Source organism: Monodelphis domestica, chromosome 7 (genome assembly GCF_027887165.1).
Source record: "Monodelphis domestica isolate mMonDom1 chromosome 7, mMonDom1.pri, whole genome shotgun sequence".
Classification (NCBI taxonomy): Eukaryota; Metazoa; Chordata; class Mammalia; order Didelphimorphia; family Didelphidae; genus Monodelphis; species Monodelphis domestica.
In genome coordinates, this window is record NC_077233.1 from 27,854,705 (window position 1) to 27,875,903 (window position 21,199).

Consider the following 21,199-nt stretch of genomic DNA (forward strand, 5'->3'; position numbering starts at 1 on the left):
TACTTTGAATCTAAAATGAATATACACACCCTCTTCCTAGGGTGAAAGCTCTTCGTTCAAGGCCAAATCATCCCCTTTGTTTCTTTATTTATACATAGGCCATTACAAAAAATCAAGCCATTCCCCAATCAAAAAATGGTCAAAGAACATGAATAGGTAGTTTTCACACAATGAAATAAAAACTATCAATAAGCACATGAAAAAGTGTTCTAAATCACTCCTGATTAGAGAAATGTTTACACCTAGCAGACTTGCCAATATGGAAGCAAAGGAAAGTGATAAATGTTGGAGGGGATGTGGCAAAATTGGGACACTAATTAACTGCTGGTGGAGCTGTGAATTGGTCTGACCATTCTGGAGGGCAATTTGAAATTATGCCAAAAGGGCTTTAAAAGAATGCCTGCCCTTTGACCCAGCTATACTACTGCTGCATTTGTACCCCAAAGAGATAATAAGGAAAAAGACATGTACAAAAATATTCAAAGCTGTGCTCTTTGTGGTAGCAAAAAATTGGAAAAAGAAGGGATGCTCTCTGATTGGAAATGGCTGAACAAATTGTGGTATCTAATGGAATATTATTGTGCAGAAAAGAATAATGACCTGGAGGAATTCTATGTGAACTAAAAAAGCCTCCAGGAACTAATGCAGAGTGAAAGGAGCAGTACCAGGAGAACATCATACACAGAAACTGATACACTATGGTACAATCAAATGAAATACTTTTTCCCCCCCCTGACTAGCAGCAATGCAATGATCCAGGACAATTCTAAGAGACTTACGAGAAAGAATACTATCCACATTTAGAGAAGGAACTGTGTGAGCAGAAATGCAGAAGAAAAACATAATATCGACTACATGGTTCAATGGGGATGTGATTAGGGGTTTTAGCATTAAAAGATCACTCCACCACAAATACGAATAACATGGAAACAGTGTTTGAACAATGATACATGGATAACTGAGTGGAATTCCTTGTCATCTCTGGGAGGGGGGAGGGAAGAAGGGAAGGAAAGAACATGAATCATGTAACCAAGGAAAAACATTCTAAATAAAAAAAGGGAAAAAGAAATAGACCCTCATTATTCAATATTCCATGTTGAGTGGAAGGATGTAATGATGCGGGATCCCTCTAGCCTGTGTCTCTTGGAGTTTAGCTGAAGTAGAAATATTGGAGTTACAGTTGAGAGGCAAGAGTATTAGGCATTTCAATCACTGGCACCATATTCACATGCAAGACAGAAAACAATATGCTACTATCAGCTAAACTTTTTTATCATCAACTTTGAAATGTCGATTTCCATTTGATATGGCTATAAATAAAGATGTACAAATGACCTTTGCTTATCATGTGAAATGTAAATTAGGTCTTACCCATAAAACATCTCCAGTCTTTTCAGAAATACCTTTGAGTTATATGATGAATAAATTTTATGACCATTATACTTATAAAAGTTGACATTTGCATAGTGCCTTAAGGTTTGCAAAGTGCCTTACATACACTAGCATTTGGTCCTCACAACCACCCTAGAAGGCAGGGACCATTATTGCCCCCCACCATAAAAAATGTAAGCTCCCTGAGGGCAGGAATGGTTTTATTTTTGTCTTCGGATCCCCAGGGCCTAACATGCTCTTGCCACAAATTTGTTTCATAAATGTTTCTGGAATTGGGCTGAGTTATGAAATTCCCACTATCATAGCAGAATGTCACCAACAAATTACTCAGTTGACTTCCAAATTCATCATAAAGTTCTTATTGGTCTACCTATTCCTTGGCCTAATGAGAGATTTCAAAAGGAAAAAAGAGCACACAGTAGACAGCTGAGACCAGATAAGTGAGAAGGAAGGATAAGTCCTTAAGGATTACTTCAGTATTCTAAGAATCCAACCCAGTTGGATGAGTTGTTCCTCGTTTTGACAGCAGTTGTATAATAAATGACAAGGCATGTCAGATAGTGCATTTATCTTCACAAGGAAGAAGGGCATCCCCAAGCAAGAATTTCAGGTGTTGTCACTTCAGATCGGACAAGGCTATCATCGAATGAGTTACAAAGACATTGAAACCTCATGCAATGACAAGGCAATCACTGCATGAGGCACCAAGATAGCTAAAATGCAATTAGGTGGGGCTATAAATGGACAAACCAGCTCAAAACTAATAGGAGCTCAGCCTTTTGCCCTTCATTTATGTCTTTTTTCCTAGATGACAAGTAAAGTGCAGTCTATCTTAGGAACTCAAAGCTCTTCTCATGGGTCATTACCTTTGAAGTCAAATACTTCAGATGTAGCCCCTTTTTCCTGTAAGACTGGAACCTTATATCAAATATAATTCAAATTCAAACATCTAGCCAAATGGCTGCCATGACTACCATATCCATACAAATGCATAAGACATTGTTATTTTACTGAAGAAGAAACTAAAACCCTGAGAAAGAAACACGATCTTGAGCAAGTGGGTGGGTTTATGAAGCAGTTAAAACCTCAAAGAATTGAACTGAATTCTAAAACTACCCGCACAATGTTGAAGAATGAGAAAAGCCAGAAAAAAATATAGGATACACAATTGTATATTTAATCCATTTATCTAAAAGGGTCATCTAAGCATACAGCATAATAAAAAATGAGAAGAAACTTACATATCAGGAAAAGATGGATTACACAATATAGAGTGGTATTAATCAAAGAGTATCTTGAAGACCTATTAGTACATAAAATTGAACACTTACAAATTTGGGGTGGAAGAAATAATTGATTTTTAAGTTTTGATGTCATTGTGATCAGTCTTAAAGTCACAACTAGCAACTAGAAAAAGTGAAATGTCAGCAATCAGAAGCTAAGTTCTTCATTTTCCATCATTTTTTACAATAAATGGGTACATGAATCACTTTCTTATCTCAATTTAAAATTTCTTTCCTTAGTGGTAAATAGATTTTATTCCATCTAAACATGCTTCTAACATGTCAATACTCAATACTGCATGATATCTGTAATTTCTGCAGTGGGGGTCAATCCTTGTCACTTCTAGAGAAAAAAGACAGCCATCTTTCCATTTCTAGCCACTCAGTTTTCATGAGCTGGTATGGTCTATTTTAATGATAAGGCTCTTGCCAGGCTGGTTTTGAATGACAGTCAACAAGTTTTAGATGACAGCTGTTCAGTATTTCACTATATTCCAGACACTTTGGTAAGTCCTGGGGATAAAGAAAGTAAGAACAGCTCCTGCCTTCAAGGAGTTTATGTTCTAATAGGGAAGCTAACATGCAAATAACTAACTAGATAAAAGATAGATACTGACTAGGTGTGAGGTAGATAAGTAGATGGAAGTAATCTCAGAGCGAAGGCTCTAGTGGTTGAACCAACTGCGAAAAGCCTCTTATAGAACATAAGATTTGAGCTGAGTCTTGAGAGGAGGTAATAAAGGAGAGTATTCCAGGGACACATAATAGGTCACACCTGCTAAAGCTCAATAATAACTCAACACTAAGCTAGATACTCAAATAACAAAACTGTCTAGAGCCCAGGGTCTGCGAAGACTTATATGAACTGATGCAAAGGGAAATGAGCAGAACCAGAAGAATATATATGCTTATGACATCTTGTAAAAAACAAGCAACCTTTAAAGTCTAAAGAACTCTCATCAATGCAATGACCAACCAAGAATGTAAAGGATTTGTGCCTAAGTTTGTTATGTACTGTCTGACAGAGAAGAGAAGGATTCACAATAAGAAATCCATTGTAGGGCACAGCCAACAGAGGAATTCATTTTCCTTAACTAGGCATGCTTACTAAGAGTGTTTGGTTTTGCTATTTTGTTTTCCAGTGTGAGAAGAAATAAAAAGAAATGATTTTAAATGAAATTTAAATTGAGAGAGAAAGAAAGAGGGAGAGGGAGAGAGGAGAGAGAGAGAGAGAGAGAGAGAGAGAGAGAGAGAGAGAGAGAGAGAGAGAGAGAGAGAGAGAGAGAGAGAGAGAGAGAGAGAGAGAGAGAGAGAGAGAGAGAGAGAGAGAGAGAGAGAGAGAGAAAGAAAGAGAGAGAGAAAGAAAGAGAGAGAGAGAGAGAGAGAGAGAGAGAAGAAAGAGAGAGAGAGAGAGAAAGAAAGAGAGAGAGAGAGAGAGAGAGAGAGAGAGAGAGAGAGAGAGAGAGAGAGAGAGAGAGAGAGAGAGAGAGAGAGAGAGAGAGCAGAGGGAGAGTGCACACTAAGGTTCCTTCTATACCATGATGAAAAACTGGATTTGGAGTTAAGCCTTTGGTGAAGCTTTGTTCATGTCATTTAGTAATACACAGTGTTTTATCTTGGAGAGGAGAGAAATATTATATAGAGACATATGTGCACAGATATATGCAGTGGAAAGAGAACTGTGAGACACTTGAATCCAGAGGCATGGTTGCTTCAGTGGATTGTGACCAGAGATGGGTCAGTAACCTTGGTCAAGCATCTCAATCCTTCCTGACATATTTTTCTCCTACATAAAAAAAGGTTGATAACACAAACCCCATTGTTGTTTTTCCCCCCAATGGTTTACCAAGAAATATCCATGAGATGATAGATGTGAATGTGCTTTCAAAGTTATAAAGCATTATAGGAAATGCAAGGCATTATTTGAATACTCACACAAAAAAGAATTATGACTCAGAGAGATGAAGAGACTGCAATACAGCAGATCATGGATTCCTGAGACTTGAGTATTTTTGTTATTGTTTTTAAACCCTCCCCTTAAGTCTTAGAATGGATACTAAGTATTGGTTCCAAGACAGAAAAGCAGTAAGGGCTAGGCAACTGGGGTTAAGTAACTTGCCCAGGGTCCTAGAGATAGGGAATGTCTGAGGCCAGATTTTCATCCAGCATCTCCTGTCTCCAACTCTGTCTATCTACTGAGTCACCTAGCTACCCCAAGATGTGGGCTTGAATCCCAGTTCTACCAGTTACTACCACTGTGACTTTGATAAGTCATTTTATGTGCCTCAGTTTCTTTATCTGTAAAATGAGTGAGTTGGATTAGATGGGATCTATAGGCAATAAATCAATATTTATTCAGCTACTAACTCTAGTCCCCTCAAACTAGGAAGTGTCAAGCACTGGGGACACAAATATGAAGTATGAAATTATCTCCATTTTGCAGTAATGAGCTTACATTCTAAAGTTATCTTCCTACTTTAAAGTAATGATCCAAGGATGCATTTCCTGATTTCTAAAAATAGGAAAGCCACCTAACACTAAAGTTCCTGATCTGCGTTATAAGAAGTTTGTCAAGGAGATATAAAGTTTGGGGGTAAATAACTGTATTTATTATCCCCCAGAAATAATCCAACCAAAAAATGTGTGGACAAGAGAAAGAAAAAAGGACATCTGAAGTACGGTAGGAAAGGAAGGGAGGAGATGATAGGGCATTGCAAATTTTTTTTTTTAAACCCTTACCTTCTGTCTTGGAGTCAATACTGTGTATTGGCTCCAAGGCAGAAGAGTGGTAAGGGTAGGCAATGGGGGTCAAGTGACTTGCCCAGGGTCACACAGCTGGGAAGTGTCTGAGGCCAGATGGCATTGCAAATTTTAAAAGAGAGTAGGAAGAGTCATGTCTCACTGACCAAAGACAAATGAATGATTTTTGGAGAAGAAACTTTTGTTATTGGGCCAAAAAACAAACAAACAAACAAAAGAAAACAAAACAAAAAACAAACAAACAAAAAAACAAAAAAAAACCAGTGACAGTGACCCAGTAAAAGATTTAAACTGATTGTTGCAATTGTTGAAACTCTGAATCAATGTTCAATCAATGAAGTTACAAAATTTTCTGCTTATAACCTTGGAGAAGGAGATCTCTTTCTTGCTAAATGTGCTCACAAGCCCATGAATCTGAATTCTTTCCTCTGTCAAGTCCCAAGGAGAAAAGCAAACTGAAGATGACCTGATAGGTGGGTGTCTCTTCCTGAAACTATACTGAACAGAGAGGCTTGGCAGTACACAGCCTCAGTCCCTGCTATTAGGGAGGCAGAGGCTGATGGATTCCATGAACTCAAGATTTCTGAGCTACAATAGGGCCCAAAGCTGATTAATCGTGTCCACTAAATCTAGCTCCATAAGACAGCTAAGTGGATAGAGCCAGGCCCAAGTGTCAGGAAGGCCTGAATTTAATTCCAGTCTCAGACACTTTCTAGCTAGGTGACCCTGTGCAAGTCACTTCACCCACTTGACCTCGGTTTCTTTATTGGTAACATGAACTGGAAAATCACCCCAAAAGCTTTGCAAAAAAAAAAAAAACAACAAAACCTCAAAAGGGGTCACAGAGACTTGGGTATGACTGAAAAAAGACTGAACAACAAACAACAATAAAAACCCATCTAGCGCTAATATGCTGAGATGCTAAGAATGGGGAGCCATGAGGTTCCCTAAGGAAGGGCAAACAGACCCAAGACAGATCAAAGCTTCCATTCTAATCTGCAATGGGATCAGGCCATGAATGGCAGCTGTACTTCCAGAAGGTGAAATAGGAAGAATGAGTCTCAAAAAACCAAAATAAAAATAAAATAAAACAGAACAGAATAAACCAAAGTACTATACCAAGAGTAAAAACGTTGGTCAACGAGAAACAATTGAGTCTCATTTATTCTTTGACTTTCTTGATAGATGTTGAAATACAATTTTAACAACTTTATTTAGTGTCATATACTCTGTTTTCTTGATTAAAAAATTAACTTACTCATTTGATTTCTTATGTGCATGTCATGTTAAATGTTAGAGCGTGTTTCATTTAATCATGAAAAAGGGGATGGGGAAGAATTACTGAAAACCCAAAGGCATGGATAGAGGATAAAAGATGAGAATGCCTCCCAACATTCCCATTCACTTCACTATCATGTATGTTAGTGAGTTTTCACTTAGAGAATCAGAGCTGGAATCAGGCAAGAAGGAGCTTTAGAGGTCATCGAATAACCTGCCCCCTGCCTACTGCTTCCTTCTTATGGATGAGAAAAAACAAGCCCAAAGTGGAGATGTGACTTGTAGTAGGCAAAAGGCCAGGACTAGAACTCAAACTTGATTCCAGATTCTTCTTCTAAAGTCCTTCATTTAGCTGAATTTATTCTTTGCATCACAAAAACAGGAAGCAAATAGCATGGGGACTGTCTGTCTGAGCGCCTTCGTATCCTTGGGTTGTGCTTATTTAATAAAAAAGCTACGAGTTCTGTTTTCAAAAGATAAGACCCCTCAATCCATCAGCCCTACAGATGGGCCAAGAGCTTTGGGTTTTATAAGCCATGTGGGCCACAGAATTCTAACCAAGGGCCATATAGCAAGAAGACCTTCTTGGCCCACAACAGTCACCCAATGGTTTTCCTGCCTGTGTAGCTGATTGTGGACCCAAACCCGAAATAGAGTTGTTTGGGAATTTTTTTTCAAGATTGATGAAAGAAATATAAAATGAAATGGTACCTGATTTTCCTCTCAGCAGGGATATAGTTTTGACTTTGCAAGTTTTCTACTCATTACATAGAAATGAAACCTGAATACAGATGGCCCTTTGCATGCATGGGCAAAATATATTTTCCACTGTTTCTAAAAGGCTGAAATCATTTTTACCCAATTCCTAAATCAAAGGCTTTGGTAAGCTTAAAATCAAGCAGTTTAGCTTAGAGTCAAGTCCAATAAATCAGGAAGGACTCAATGGAAAGCATTTCAGAAGGTAACCTTGGCAACGCCCAAAATGCTGCAACTGAATTTCTGCTCCTTTGCCTCATTCCTAGTTTCTTAAATTGGAATCTAAGGAGAGGAAGAATTCAACAGAAAGATTCACGAGAGCTTAATTCCATAGAAAATGTGGTCATTTTAGGGAAAGTCCTAGAATCTCCTTAGGCCTTAGTTTCTTCATCTAAAAAATGGAGATATTCATCATCATTGTCAGTAGTCAATCAGCATAAATTAAGCATTTATTCTGTGCCAAGCATTTGGCTACACACAGAGGATACAAGAAAAACAAAGGATAGTCCTTGTTCTGCAGGAACTCATTGCCTAATGGCAGAGACAAAATGCAATCAATCAGGTAGAAGGAAGGAACATACAGAATTGAACGAAGATGATCTACAGAGGAAAGGATGAGCAAACAAGGCGACTGGCAAAGGCTTTCTTGGCAAGGTGTTATTTTAGTTGGAACTTGAAGGAATGGCAGGGAGGTTAGGAGTGAAAAGGAGGAAAAGGGAGACTTTCAGGCATAGGGGAAAACTGGTGAAAATTCCTAGAGTTGTGTAACTGGGTAGCTAAGATAAAAAATTACAAGTAGTCCAGCATCCCTGGGTTGTAGAGTATATAACTGAGTCAATATTTATATGGTGATTTATGGTTTACAAAACACTTTATGAATGTTATCTCATTTGGTACTTCTCTCACAGTTGCTCTAAGGCTCAAATGAGAACATAGGATCTTGGTTCTTGGATTGGACAATATGCTAGAAGTCATCACGCTCAATCACTTCATTTTACATATGAGGAAACTGAGGACCACTGATATAAGGTGACTTGCCCAGGGTCACATAGACCATAAATGGAAAAGATATGATTTGAACCCATGTCTTCAACTCCCAAACGAGGTTTCCTCCAATACACCAAGATGTCTCTCCCCAAAGAAGTATGAGATCTCAATTCTAGAGTAAGAAGGGACCTCCATGTCATCTAACCAAAGCATTCATTTTCCAGATTAGGAATCTGAGGCCCAGAGACAATAAGCTCAAATTCACACAGGCAGAAATTCTAAGAGGCATGTTACCTCTGACTCCATGGTCCGTGTGGGTTATGACAGGTGGTTTGCCAGTTTTATGAATTATTTAAATATCTGTTGCTTTCATAATGTTACTGAGAAACAACATGGCAGAGTGGATGGAGGACCGGGCATGAAATCCTTGACTTGAGTCCCATCTCTCTCCACAAACCACTTAATCTTTCAATGCCCCAGTTCTCTTAAAAATTTTAGAGTAGAATGACTGTTGATCTGTATTAACAAAGGGTGTTTCCTCATCAGAGAGGCCCCTACACTAAGTCACAAGAATAATTAAATATTATTTTATTTTATTATAATATTTTATATTATATAATATATTATAAATCAATCAATTAATTAATTAATTAAAAGAATTAAAAGAAAAAATGGGTTCTCGTGACTGTTGTTTCTGTACTTGAACTTAGAAGATGAAATTGTTTCTTCAAAAATCTGAATTGGAATTTTGGCTTTGCCACTTGCAGCTTTGTGATCTTGGACTTCATTTTCCTGGATCTCACTTTTCCCACCTCTGAAATTAGGAGAATGAACTGAAGCATTTCTGAGGCTAAATCTTCTAGGATCTTTTGTTTTTCTTTTTTAAAACTCTACCTTCTGTCTTAGAATCAATACTGTGTATTGGTTTCAAGGAAGAAAATCATTAGGGAAGAGGCAATGAGTTAAGTGATTTGCTCAGTGACACAGCTGGTATCTGGAGTCAGATTTGGACCCATAACCTCCCATCTCTAGGCCTGGATCTCAATTCATTGCACCACCTACCTACCCTGCCTAGGATTTCCTTTATATGACGTATTATCAGGACAGCTAGATGGCTCAGTAAAGAGAATTTTAGCCTGGAGTTTGGAGGACATAGGTTCAAATCTGGCTTCAGGAACTCCTTACCTGTGTGATCTTAGGCATCTTACTTTACCTGGACAGTCCATTCCTTTCTGCTCTTCTGTCTTAGAATTGAAACTAAGACAGAAGGTGAGGGTAAAAAAATTTTTTAAAGCTGTATTATATTTGGGCAAACAAAGAAGATACTCTATGGTATAGTGAAGAAGATTGCTTGATTAGAAATCAGATGCCCTGAATTAGATGGAAATATGTATTACTATATCAGGTTATTTGCCACCTGAGGGAGGGTGGGAAGAAATCTGAATCCTAAATGTTTAACTGAAAAAAATAATGAATTAATTAATTTTTAGAAAGTCAGATGCCTCATTTCTATCACTACCCACTTGGCTATTTGGCCTGGAATGAACTATGTCACTTTTATGCCAGCTTTTTCAGCTACAAACATGAAGTAAGAATATATGTCTTAATGATGTTTCAAAGTTGCTAGGAGGGGTCAGGATTTAAAAGCACCCTGAAGAGTAGAGAGACCTATAGAAATGTCAGAAGCAATTGGAATTCTAATGAAGTTGCTCAGTGCTTAACAACAAGGGCCATCAGAGGGTCCCAAACTTTCAACGATACATGACACTATCAAATCGACTTTTCTTTCAGACCAAGGCAGTTTTGCCATTCTTGGAAATAGGTTTGAACTCCTTTTTAAACTCTAAACATCCACAGAGAACTGGTGATTTGTCTGGCCATTGGTGGAAAGGATTTGCAGTTCATAGCAGCGGAAATCTAGGTCACTGAGTCTAACTCCCTTATTTTACAGAATAGGAAACTGAGGCAGTACACAATTGTTAAGTGACTTGCCTCAAGTCACATAACTGAGTCAGGATTTGAGTTTGAGAATTCTGATTCCTAGTCCAGTGGCCTATTTGATATTATTTCTTGCCTCAGTGGATCTGAGATCATTTCTTGTTCTGCTATTAATGAGGTTATTTATTGCTGAAGACAGTCAACCATTGCAAGACAGCTTCTTCACTATTCAAATACAGCTAATCTCTTCCTTCTGGTTATTAGGAGGCTGCCCAGGCCCCATCAAACTCACAAGTGATAAGGCAGCTCTCATTTAGATACAACTTGCCTCCAGCCTCTCTCCCCACCTTCCTGGTCATCTTTGTCAAGGATCTCCTCTTATACTTGGAAACTCCATGTGCTGAATTCATAGATCCAGGTCTCTCACAGTAGTCAATGTTTGGCATTCCCCTGATGTGACATCAGAGATGGGGAATCATTGAGTGGGAACCAAGCCTTCCACAGAAAACCCACCAGCCTGCTGTCATTGATGCAGAGGTGGGAAAGGACCTTGGCATCTTCACCCATGTAAATCAGTGGAGGGCTTCGTGAACATAGCATGTCAAGTCCACAGGGCAGCCCTAACAGGATTATAACTGAAGCCAATACCTCCCCACCCCTAGCTTTCTCCTGTCTCAAGGTCTAAGTTTCAGGAACCTCTCTAGGGACAGTTTTAACTGACCCTGTCTGCCTAGAGATCACACATATTAGAACTTATGTCTTCCCTTATGTAAGCTAAAGTCTTCTTGCTTTTAGAGTCATTGACTAGTCAGACTCATTTGCGAAAATTTCCTGAAGTCCCAAGATGAGCATGATGGACTGGGGCACCCATCCACCTGTAAAATTTGATAATTCTGGGATTCTCACTGTACAGACGAATGGCTCTATTTTCCAATTACTTGTCTAAGAGCTAAGAGGTAAGTATGATTAACTATCCAAAAGACCTGAATGCTTAACTCTCACTTAACCTATTTTACTGTATTTGAAAGTTGAACAAAAGCATCTTACTCACATAATGGCTCAAGGCAATTTCTGAAAAGTATCTGTTTCTCAGGGTAACCAAAGGAAAAAAAATCCGCTACTTCTTAATGATTCAAAAAAAATCTTTCTAAATAAGACTGTCTGGGGTCCATCTATTATTCCCCAGTACCATGTACAGATGCCTACCACTTGGACTTTCTGAATTCCAAGTCCAGTGCCCCATCCACTACAGAAATTATTCCAATAAAAAGAATTAGCATTCTTCTATCCTTCTTGAGAATGAAGTTGAATTCCTAATAATAGCAAGCTTTGTAAGGCACATTACAAATATTATCTTATTGGATCTTGACAATAAACTTGTGAGATGGGTGCTATTTTTATCCTCATTTGAGATATGGAAACTGAGATCAAAAGAGATTAAGTATCTTTCATGGGGTCACATAGCTAGTAAGTGTCTGAGGAAGGTCTCAAATTCAGATCTTCCTGACTCCAAACCCAACATTTCATCTACTAGGTTACTTAACTGTTGGCAGCACCCAATACACAAGGATAGGAGGTCACATAATGGATAGGACCAATATTTGTGGTATGCTGAGTGATAGAGAAGAGAAAGAGTTATAATCCCTACTTTACTTCTCTTTTGCCCAGCTCTGTTTTAACTCAATATCCAACACACTTTTTGGAACACCCTATTGCCTCTACTTTGACTGTAACTTCAGTCTAAATAGATCTGTGAATCCCACTTTCGGATAACCAGGAACCAGTTCTAGCCACATTCTCAAACCTAAGTCCCTCACTTGACATGTCCTTCACTTTGAACCTGTTGTTCTAACCATTTCACTGTTCGCAGTCATGCCCCTTCTTCCTCTTGTGGACAACAACTTCTCCAAATACAACCCCTTCAAGATTAGACATTCTGGTCTCTCTGAAGGCAGTGTCTCTCCCACATGGACCCAACAGTATAAAGTGCTAAAGAGTATCTAAGAGATTGATTTCATTTGCTTATCACCCAACCTTGCATAGTAAGTCCAAAGACATCATTGAGTACTTACAAGGCACCGCATGGCGGTAAAGGTTATCTCTTATGACCTGCTGCAGCTCATGATCAGGGGATCCTTTTTGAAAACGTTGATTGAGATAGTGTCTCAGATCTTTGTTCAGTCGACTTCCTATAAGGAAACCAATACAGAAATAAAGAGTTAAAAAAAATAGGAATGTCATTTCACTCCTAGATCATGGAAACACAATGGCCCAGTCACTATTCATCATGATATGGATCAGACATCGTCTTCTTTGGGTACTGGGCCAGTACAGGATAAGACCAGCCAGTTTGCTCTAACAACCAAAACTTTGTATGAAATTGATGGGCTGCCAATAACTAGGAATTCAAGCGAGCTTGTGAAACTTGAGTCGATATCCAAAGGAAACACTGCTTAGAGTCACTTGAAAATAATAATTCATATCTATCCATGAAGAATATCCTGCCATCAATCTTGCTTTCCCCCACCCTGATCTACTTTCTAGAAAAGCATCCTCCAGACTAGAATTCTAGAGGCCATGCCATCCCTCCAATTCAATTCCACTTCAATTCAATAAATATTAAGTGCCTTCTTTCTATATGATAAGCACTCTGCTAAGTGCTTGGGACACTACTAGAGAAAAGACAACTCCTGCCTTCAAGGAGCTTACAATCTAATGGAAAAAGGCAACAGACAACAGGAAGCTAAAAGGGGGAGGGAATATGTGTTCTATGGAATGGAAACCAAGAGAGCTGCTAATGGGAAATGAAGAGGTCAGGAAGGTTGTGAGTCCTTTCAATGCTCTGCCCTCCAGCTTCCAAGTCAGAGGAGGAGAAAGGTACCTGAGGGTTAATTGGGAAATTGTTGAGTATCACAACTTGACTCAAACTGCATGGAGATTTCTGGTGATTAGCTTATTCTCCTTGATGGAAAATGGCAGTCTGTGGGATCAGCTCTATAAAGCAAGGCTTTGAGATGAGCTATCCTCTCCATCACTCCTTAATAAATCAACTTAGTTTTAGAAGTCTGTTTTGTGGTTAAGCTGTCCTATTGGTGAGAGGGGAACTGGTGACTCACTTAAGCTATTACATCTACCCAGGACTAGACCACATTTTATATCCATTCATGGCTGCCACCTGCCCTGGCACAGAACACTCGCCCGCCCTAATTTCTGTACTCTATATCTTTTGTTCTATCTGCTTCAGAGTGGACCTGTGAATTCACTGCTATAAAAAACTCCCAAAGAACAGGGAAAGAACCCATATGTTCCATCATATTTATAGTAGCTGCCTTTGCGGTGTCAAAGAATTGGAAACTAAGGGGATGTCCATCAATAGGGAAATGGCTGAGCAAATTGTGGTCTAGGACTGTGATGGAATACTACTCGACCATGAGAAATGATGAGCAGACTTATTTTTTTAAAAAACTTGGAAAGAACTACCTAAGATAATGAACACTGAAATGAATAGAACCAGGAGAATGTTATACACGGCCATAGAATTAATGCTGAGACACTAAACTGTGAATGTTACCTCCAGAAAGTAAACAGAAAGGTGAAATATGAAAACTTAATTCATATGTACCTGTTGGCTGCCTTGATGGTATCTTTCATTTGTGTCCTAACTTCTTTTTCTTTGTATATGGAAATGCTTGTTTGGTTTGGTAATATTTGGAATAAAAAATAAAATAATTTAATTATATTTTTAAAAAGAATGGATATTAGAACCCCACCTCTCCAAAAAAGGAACTCCCAAGTGAGGAAATTCTATCTCTTTAGTAGGATTCATAGACAACAACCCATATTTACTCATGGAGTGTCATGCCTTCTTCACTTCATTCCAAATCTAAGACATTACACTTTCCTCAGTGACACATGGCAGATTCAGATGTAAAGAAGGCTCTCAAAAATATCTGTCAATTGCAATTCTAACAAATCAAGGTACATACAATCAGCTGCCTGGTAGACCTCAAAATCAGAAAAATCAAAGTCATCATGACTGATTCAGATCCCCCACTCCTCAATGGATTCTATTCCCAAGTAATATACCAGTTATGATTCACCAGGGGTACACAGTAAAGGGCAAAAACGGTAACTAAAGCCACCGGGCCAACTCTGATCAAGCTTTCAACGAAGGATAAAAGATTGAGAAACCTGGTCCACGAGTTGATGATTATAAAACCCCCAAACCCCTGTATATCACAGACATGTAAAAGGCCAACATTAACACTACTTCTGCCTGTTAACATTTACTCTGGTTCTATGACATTTGTGAGGGAAAAAATGCCAAACTTTGCATTCCACAGAGTATCATCATTTTGGGCATCTGATCTGAAATTAATTGCCAATTATTCAAGGGACACTTCTATATATCTTCTCCTAATTGTCAAGAGCAGTGATCCAATAAGATATTAAATTGCAAGAGTGATGGCCTGTCACAAACACAGATCTTCCTTTTCTTAGAAATGTAGGATTTTTGTTTTAATGGTTAGAGGAACATACAGCAGGAAATTATGAAACTGCAACATGGTCACAGGGCAATTTTGTATTTGGAAATGAGAGAAGTGAGGAAGCACGCTATGGTGGCAGGATTTGGACCTGGTTTCAAATGCTGTGTCTCATGACTATAGGACTCTGGGCAAGCCAGTCTGACCTTTAAATCCCTCATTTGAAAAATTGTGGGGTTGGTCTACAGGACCTTTGACTGGTCTTCTAGATCTAAATCTATGATCTTTTTACTTAAGTTCCTATCCTACCTCTGATTCTTAGTAAAAGATGTGCCCTTGGCTATATGTCTCTAGACTACAGGCTCATCATCTACAAAACGAGAGAACTAGCTTAGAGAGATGAACTATGACATCCTTTTCAATCTATGACCCTACAAACTCTACATGGACCATATAATGATTTTAAAGTGAAAACTCTACTCTCCCCACCAAAATAATAATAATAATAATAATAATAATAATAATAATAATAATAATAATAATTTAATTGTTCGAGTTTCTTCAACTTTGTTCTTGCCTACCCAACACGGAACAACTGTGTTCATTTCATACTGCCCCTAGGTAATGCTTAAGATTTTGGAAGAGATGTAATAGAGCATCCATCTAGTCTAGTTCCCTTATTATGAATCGAGATATTTATAAGGGGCTTTAAAGTTTGCAGAACACTTTACCTATGTAATCGCAATTGAACCAAACTGTCCATTTCATGGATGAAGAAATAGGCTCGAAGCTTAAGTTACTTACCTGTAGTCACACAACAAGGTTCAGGGTCAGCATTTAAATCTAGTATGTAACCATCAACGATAACTACGCCAGCTTGAAGAAAGCAATATACAGATGATATAACAGGGGTAATTCTGGGTTCTTTCTCTCATTGATGAAGTTTACACTAGAGATGAAACTTTTCATCATTTGAGCTAATCCAGTTCTGAGCCGAAAGCCAAAATATAGCCAATTTCTTACAATCTCCAGGCTTGACCTGGCATTCTGCAGGCTGCCACTCCTGAAGAGCCAGAGATGGGAATCTCATTACCGGCAGGGTTTCCTATTCGATCCTTTTCCAGTTGTCACCTATGAGGGACCACTTCTCTAATGACTTGTAAAGTCCTCCCACGTTCAGGTGATTTTTGCTTCAGCACAGACATTCTCCCGAGAACATTCGTAGTTTTAGAAAATGCTAAATTTATTAAGGCTAAGGAAATGGGCTTATCCGATAGCCGAGATATTAAAGTAGGGAGATTTGTGTCATGTCAGCAGCTCAGATTTACAAGGAACGTGAGCTGCATCAGGCTTTAGGGTTGAGACTGAGAACACTAAATCAGTATACAAATTAACTAGTTATATATTCACTCAGAAACTGGTGGGAACTTAATGTATTTAAATCTACCTTGTCTAAAATTTTTTAATAAAAACAACCAGCTACCACAGCATGATACTCCACACTGTGAGAGAATTCCAATTCTTCTCAGTCCTAGGGAAGCCAAAGGGGAGGCATTTGTATTAGTCTCTTGGAGCTCACACTAATGAGCTTTGGGGAGTGACACTGAATTACTCACAAAAAAAAAAATAGTTTCTGGTCTGCTTATATATTTGGTTTGTGTGTATGTTTGACTCTCGTCTTGCCATTGACAAAAGTCATATGCTGGCAGTATGGAGGCTGGCAATAATTAAATCTGAACAAAGATTGGAGAAACTGACCTATTACTAGGTTGTTTCAAGCCTACCTACCCATGATTACTTGCTTGATATAGTGCTTTGCTTCTCTCTTCATTGGTATATTTCAAAACTAGGTCAAACTTCCCATATGGACAGACATACATAGCACATTTTCCATGATGGGGTTCAATGTTTAGTTGCCACATACCCGGGTCTAATCAATATATTGCTCCCTCTCCTTATGTTTATGAATTCCATTCAAAAGGGCAACTAGGTGGTTCAGTGGGTAGAGCAAGTCAGGCATAGAGAAAGGAGGTCCTGGGTTCAAATCTATCCTCAGACACTTCCTAGCTGTGTGATCCTGGGCATGTCACTTAATCCCCATTGCCTAGCCCTTACCACTTTTCCGCCTTGGACCCAATACACTATATCAGTTCTAAGATGTAAGGTAAGGGTTAAAAATAATAATAATTCTATCTATGCAAGTCCTGGGATGAAGCTTCTCATTATGGCATGTAATCCAAAAGGGCTAAGCTAGCAAAGTTAAAACTCTGGAACTTCCTATGAGTATAAATATGGCAATAAACTGTGCCTACTGTTTCATTTTCCACTTTGATTTGGTAACCCATGAGTCAAGAAGACCTGGTTTCAAATTCTGTCTCTGACACTTACCATCTTGAGTATCCAAGGATGAGGCACTGAACTCCCCAGGGCTGCCAGACAGAAGAACCTCCTCTGATCCTTACCCCTTACACACTCTCTCCAATTCCTACTGTACTCCTGCTGATATAAATTTATATATTTTCCTATATATTTTGTATTTATCAAGAGATGTGTGCATATTATTTCTCATGATAACATGGAGTCTCCTGGAGGATAAGCAATGTTTCATAGCTATTTTACAGGTCCCACTACCTAACACAGGAGTTAACATGATGTATAGATGCTTAACAAAAGCTTGCCAATGTTTTTTGTGTCCATGAGGGCAAGTTATCCAATTTCTCTAAGCCTTGGTTTCCACATCTGTAAAATGAGGGTAACAATAGCTGAACTACCTACCTAAAAATTGTGAGGAAAGATGCTTTGTAAAACCATAAAGCAATTTAGAAATATATAATTTTTAAAAATATATGTTAATGTGTATCAAAATTTTCAATTTAAATCACAGCTTCTCTACCCATGCCATTATGAATAGAGTCATACACAATGTTTTTAAGATGTCAAAGCTGAGAGATGGATGGGGGAAGAAAGACAATTTTACTCTATATTTAAATCAATATGGTATGTAGAAATTACACTGGACTCCTAGAAAGTAGTTAATAAGCTATGATCTCTAGTGAAACATTCTTGTAGACCCAAGCCCTGTGATTTAAATATTTGACTCTTGGGTTTTCTGACATTTATTCTGCTTAATAATAATCTGTTTTTATGTAAGGATAATCTGCACCCCAACTGGCATTGGACAACTTTGGACATTTAGAGTAATTAGTGCAACGGTTTCTCACCTTCCTCCCCAATTTACTCTCTCAGGCTAGCATTGATCATCTAGGTAATAAACTGAATTCTGACACCCTCTAATAACATCCATGCATCAGTAGGATGGAAACAAAATCACATAGACTCAGAATGACATTGGGAAAATATCATAAAACAGTTTTGTAGTCTAAGAAAAATCAGACTTTTGTATAAACAAAAGATTGCAGACGATCAGCCATGTTCATAGAAAGGGTTTGAAATGGGGAGTCCATTTCTCATGAACCAAGAATTAAAAGCCAGGAATAAGGCCAGCAAGTCAATAAGCATTTTTCTGTGCCAGATCAAGGGATGATAATAAATGGGCAAATTGGATGCTCAATTGGTACCCATGAATTGTTAAAAGACCTAGAGGAAGGCCTCTAGAATAATGGGCAAATCCTTTGTGGGAGGTAATAATCAAAAATAACTTGAGACAAGAAGGATTTTTATAGATTCATGCACATTAAAGTGATGAAAATCGTTGTTTATGTGTTAATTCATTGATCTGGGTCTTTCCTATGTGGATCGTAACCTATGAATCTCCATCCTATGTGAACTTCATTTATTTTCTCCTATAAATAAATGCTCCAAGAAGGGTACCACCAACTTAGAGGGTCATTTCCTTTAGTTACCTTGACCTACAGTCAATCCATCTATTTACCTTCCTTCTTAATTAGTGATCAGTCCATCTCTAGTTACATTCATTCGTTTCTCTAAATGGTCTTCTTTATGCTATTTCTTTGAACAATAATTGTTCATTGGTAGGGTTTCGCAACCTACTTATGTCCTCCTTGAGCCTACATATAGTCCTTTGCCTGATCATCAATTGTGATATTTTAATCTATTGATCCATGATTCATGACCTTCCCCCGGAAACTATTGCTGTTAAGTACCTGGACCTGAACTGTAGCTGCTCTAAAAATGTTCATTGAAGTAAACTAAATTAAATTGCACTAAATTGAAAAAGGCCAGTCATTGTTTTAGGGAGAAGTACTTCAATCCATCAACCAAATCCATTTGTCAAGGACCCCCTCTATGCCAGGCATGGAGCTGGGTAGTAGAAGACAAACACAAAACAGTTATTGTCCATAAGGAGCTTGCACTGGGGGAAGATCTCCTCTAAATTGGAGATACAAATATAAATATAAAGATCCAATAAATGTCTACAAGTAAGTCTGAGAGCATGAAGAGCACTGAAGAGTCAAAGAAAGAAATTCGGGGAGACTGGAAGAATGTAGGCTTCTCGGGCAGCAGTGAAATACAACCTCTCCATTTACGTCCCAAAGCTCCCATAGCTTTGCCACCTCTTTTGAAAGCAAATCATATGCTTAGAAAATGATTGGGAAATAATTTAATAGGTTGAAACTAATGATGTCATCAAATCGGAGTTCAGGAAGCAAGGCAATATTGATAAAAATGTTTAAAGAACACAGGACAACATTCCCCCTTTGGGGATGAGGATATATGTGCGAGAAATTCCTAAATGTCCATGTGGGACTTGGTCAACAAATACCACAATTCTTCCCAAGGCAAACCCAGAGAAAGAATGCATTTAGCAAACAAAAAACTGGATCAGAAGATGCAGTAAGATACTGTCTGGACAGGGATATGCATACCCTCAGTGGAATCCAAGTACATGAAATATTAGGCAAATAACTATATAATCCTGTTGGAATTAATATTTCGATATCTTATGTGCCTACAAGCAATAACTGTAGAATTTATTCTTTCATATAGAATGTTATTGTTGTTGTTTTCAGTCATGTCTGACTCATCATGACCTATTTGGGGATTTTTTAGCAAAGATACCAGAGTGGTTTGTTACTTCTTTCCCCAGTTCATCAGATGAGGAAATTGAGGCAAACAAGATTAAGTGACTTGCCTAGGGTCATACAATTAGTAAATGGCTGAAACTGGATTTGAACTCAGGTCTTCCTGACTTGAGGTCCAGCACTCTATCCACCATGTCATTTACCTGCCCTTGTATTGAATTGAGGCTACTAGAAATTTTACTAAAGAGACACAAAAAGTGATTAGCAACCCCTCCCCTATGGGGAGGGAAGAGGAGTTCATATGGGTTGGAATCTCTCTTTTGTCAATTAAGAGCTGTGCATCCCTAGCCAAGACATGTCTTCTCAGAACCATAGTTTTCTATAGCAGCTACTTCACAAAGTTATTGTGAGGGTCAAATTAAATAACAGGCAAAGTACTACACAAGACTTGAAGTGCTGTAGAAACACATAAAAAGAATAATGCCATGCTTTGAATTCAAATAAATTGCCCTGCCACAGACTCATCAAAAAATCACATATCAGATGGGTCTGATTGGACTGTGGCTATTGAGATGTATAAAGATGATCTACACATTATGAATACATTTAGTTAACAAAACTCACAAAGGTTCACACTCTCCCAAAAGTGACCCATTGACTAATCCATTCCAAGACACATTTATGAAATCCTACTAAGCGCAAAGCATGCTGCCAGACACTGAGAAAAGGAAGAGGAAAATGAGGAGTCCCCCTGTGAGGGAGATTACATTCTAGAGGAGGGAAACAACTGACACATGCATAAGGAAACACAATCCACACAAACACAACACAAAGGGGAAGTCCATATTTCTGGATGAATAAATGGGAAGATTAAGAAAGGTCTTGGAAATGAAGGTGCATTTAAGCTGTGCCTTCACAGGAATGACTGGCTATGCCAGTACCCAGTCTTGAAATGGTGGGAAAGGTTCTCATTTTGTAAGCTTTGTACTTGAATGGCAGCGCCATGAAATACTCCCAATTCCAATAGTTCCACAAACTATAATATTTTTCACACTCTGTCATTTTGTTCCATTCCATCCCAGCCTTCCAGCTGCTATCTCAAAGTGATTATAAATAATGGGGCTATAAAAGCCACCCAATAATTAGGACACTCACTGGCCATATGCCAACCATGACAAAGGAAAGTGATTTATGGAAGTCAAGCATGTCACGTCTGCTAGGCTGGTTTCATCACTGGTGTGGCTTTCAGGTCATAGCTTAGCATTTTTCTTAAGGGCCATTTTTCTGGAGGAGAAAGCAAGCAGGCAAGCAGACATAT

General features: G+C 38.4%; 1 protein-coding gene across 31 annotated transcripts in view; it reads right to left on the reverse strand.

Annotated features, from left to right (window-relative positions):
- Positions 1-21,199, reverse strand: part of MAGI1 (membrane associated guanylate kinase, WW and PDZ domain containing 1) — a 757,001-nt gene that overhangs the window by 302,161 nt on the left and 433,641 nt on the right. For all 31 annotated transcript variants that reach the window (XM_056804389.1, XM_056804390.1, XM_056804397.1 and 28 more), the window contains exon 2: positions 12,467-12,583. In XM_056804389.1, coding sequence (XP_056660367.1) covers positions 12,467-12,583 — 117 coding nt within the window. The remainder of the gene's footprint in view (positions 1-12,466; positions 12,584-21,199) is intronic.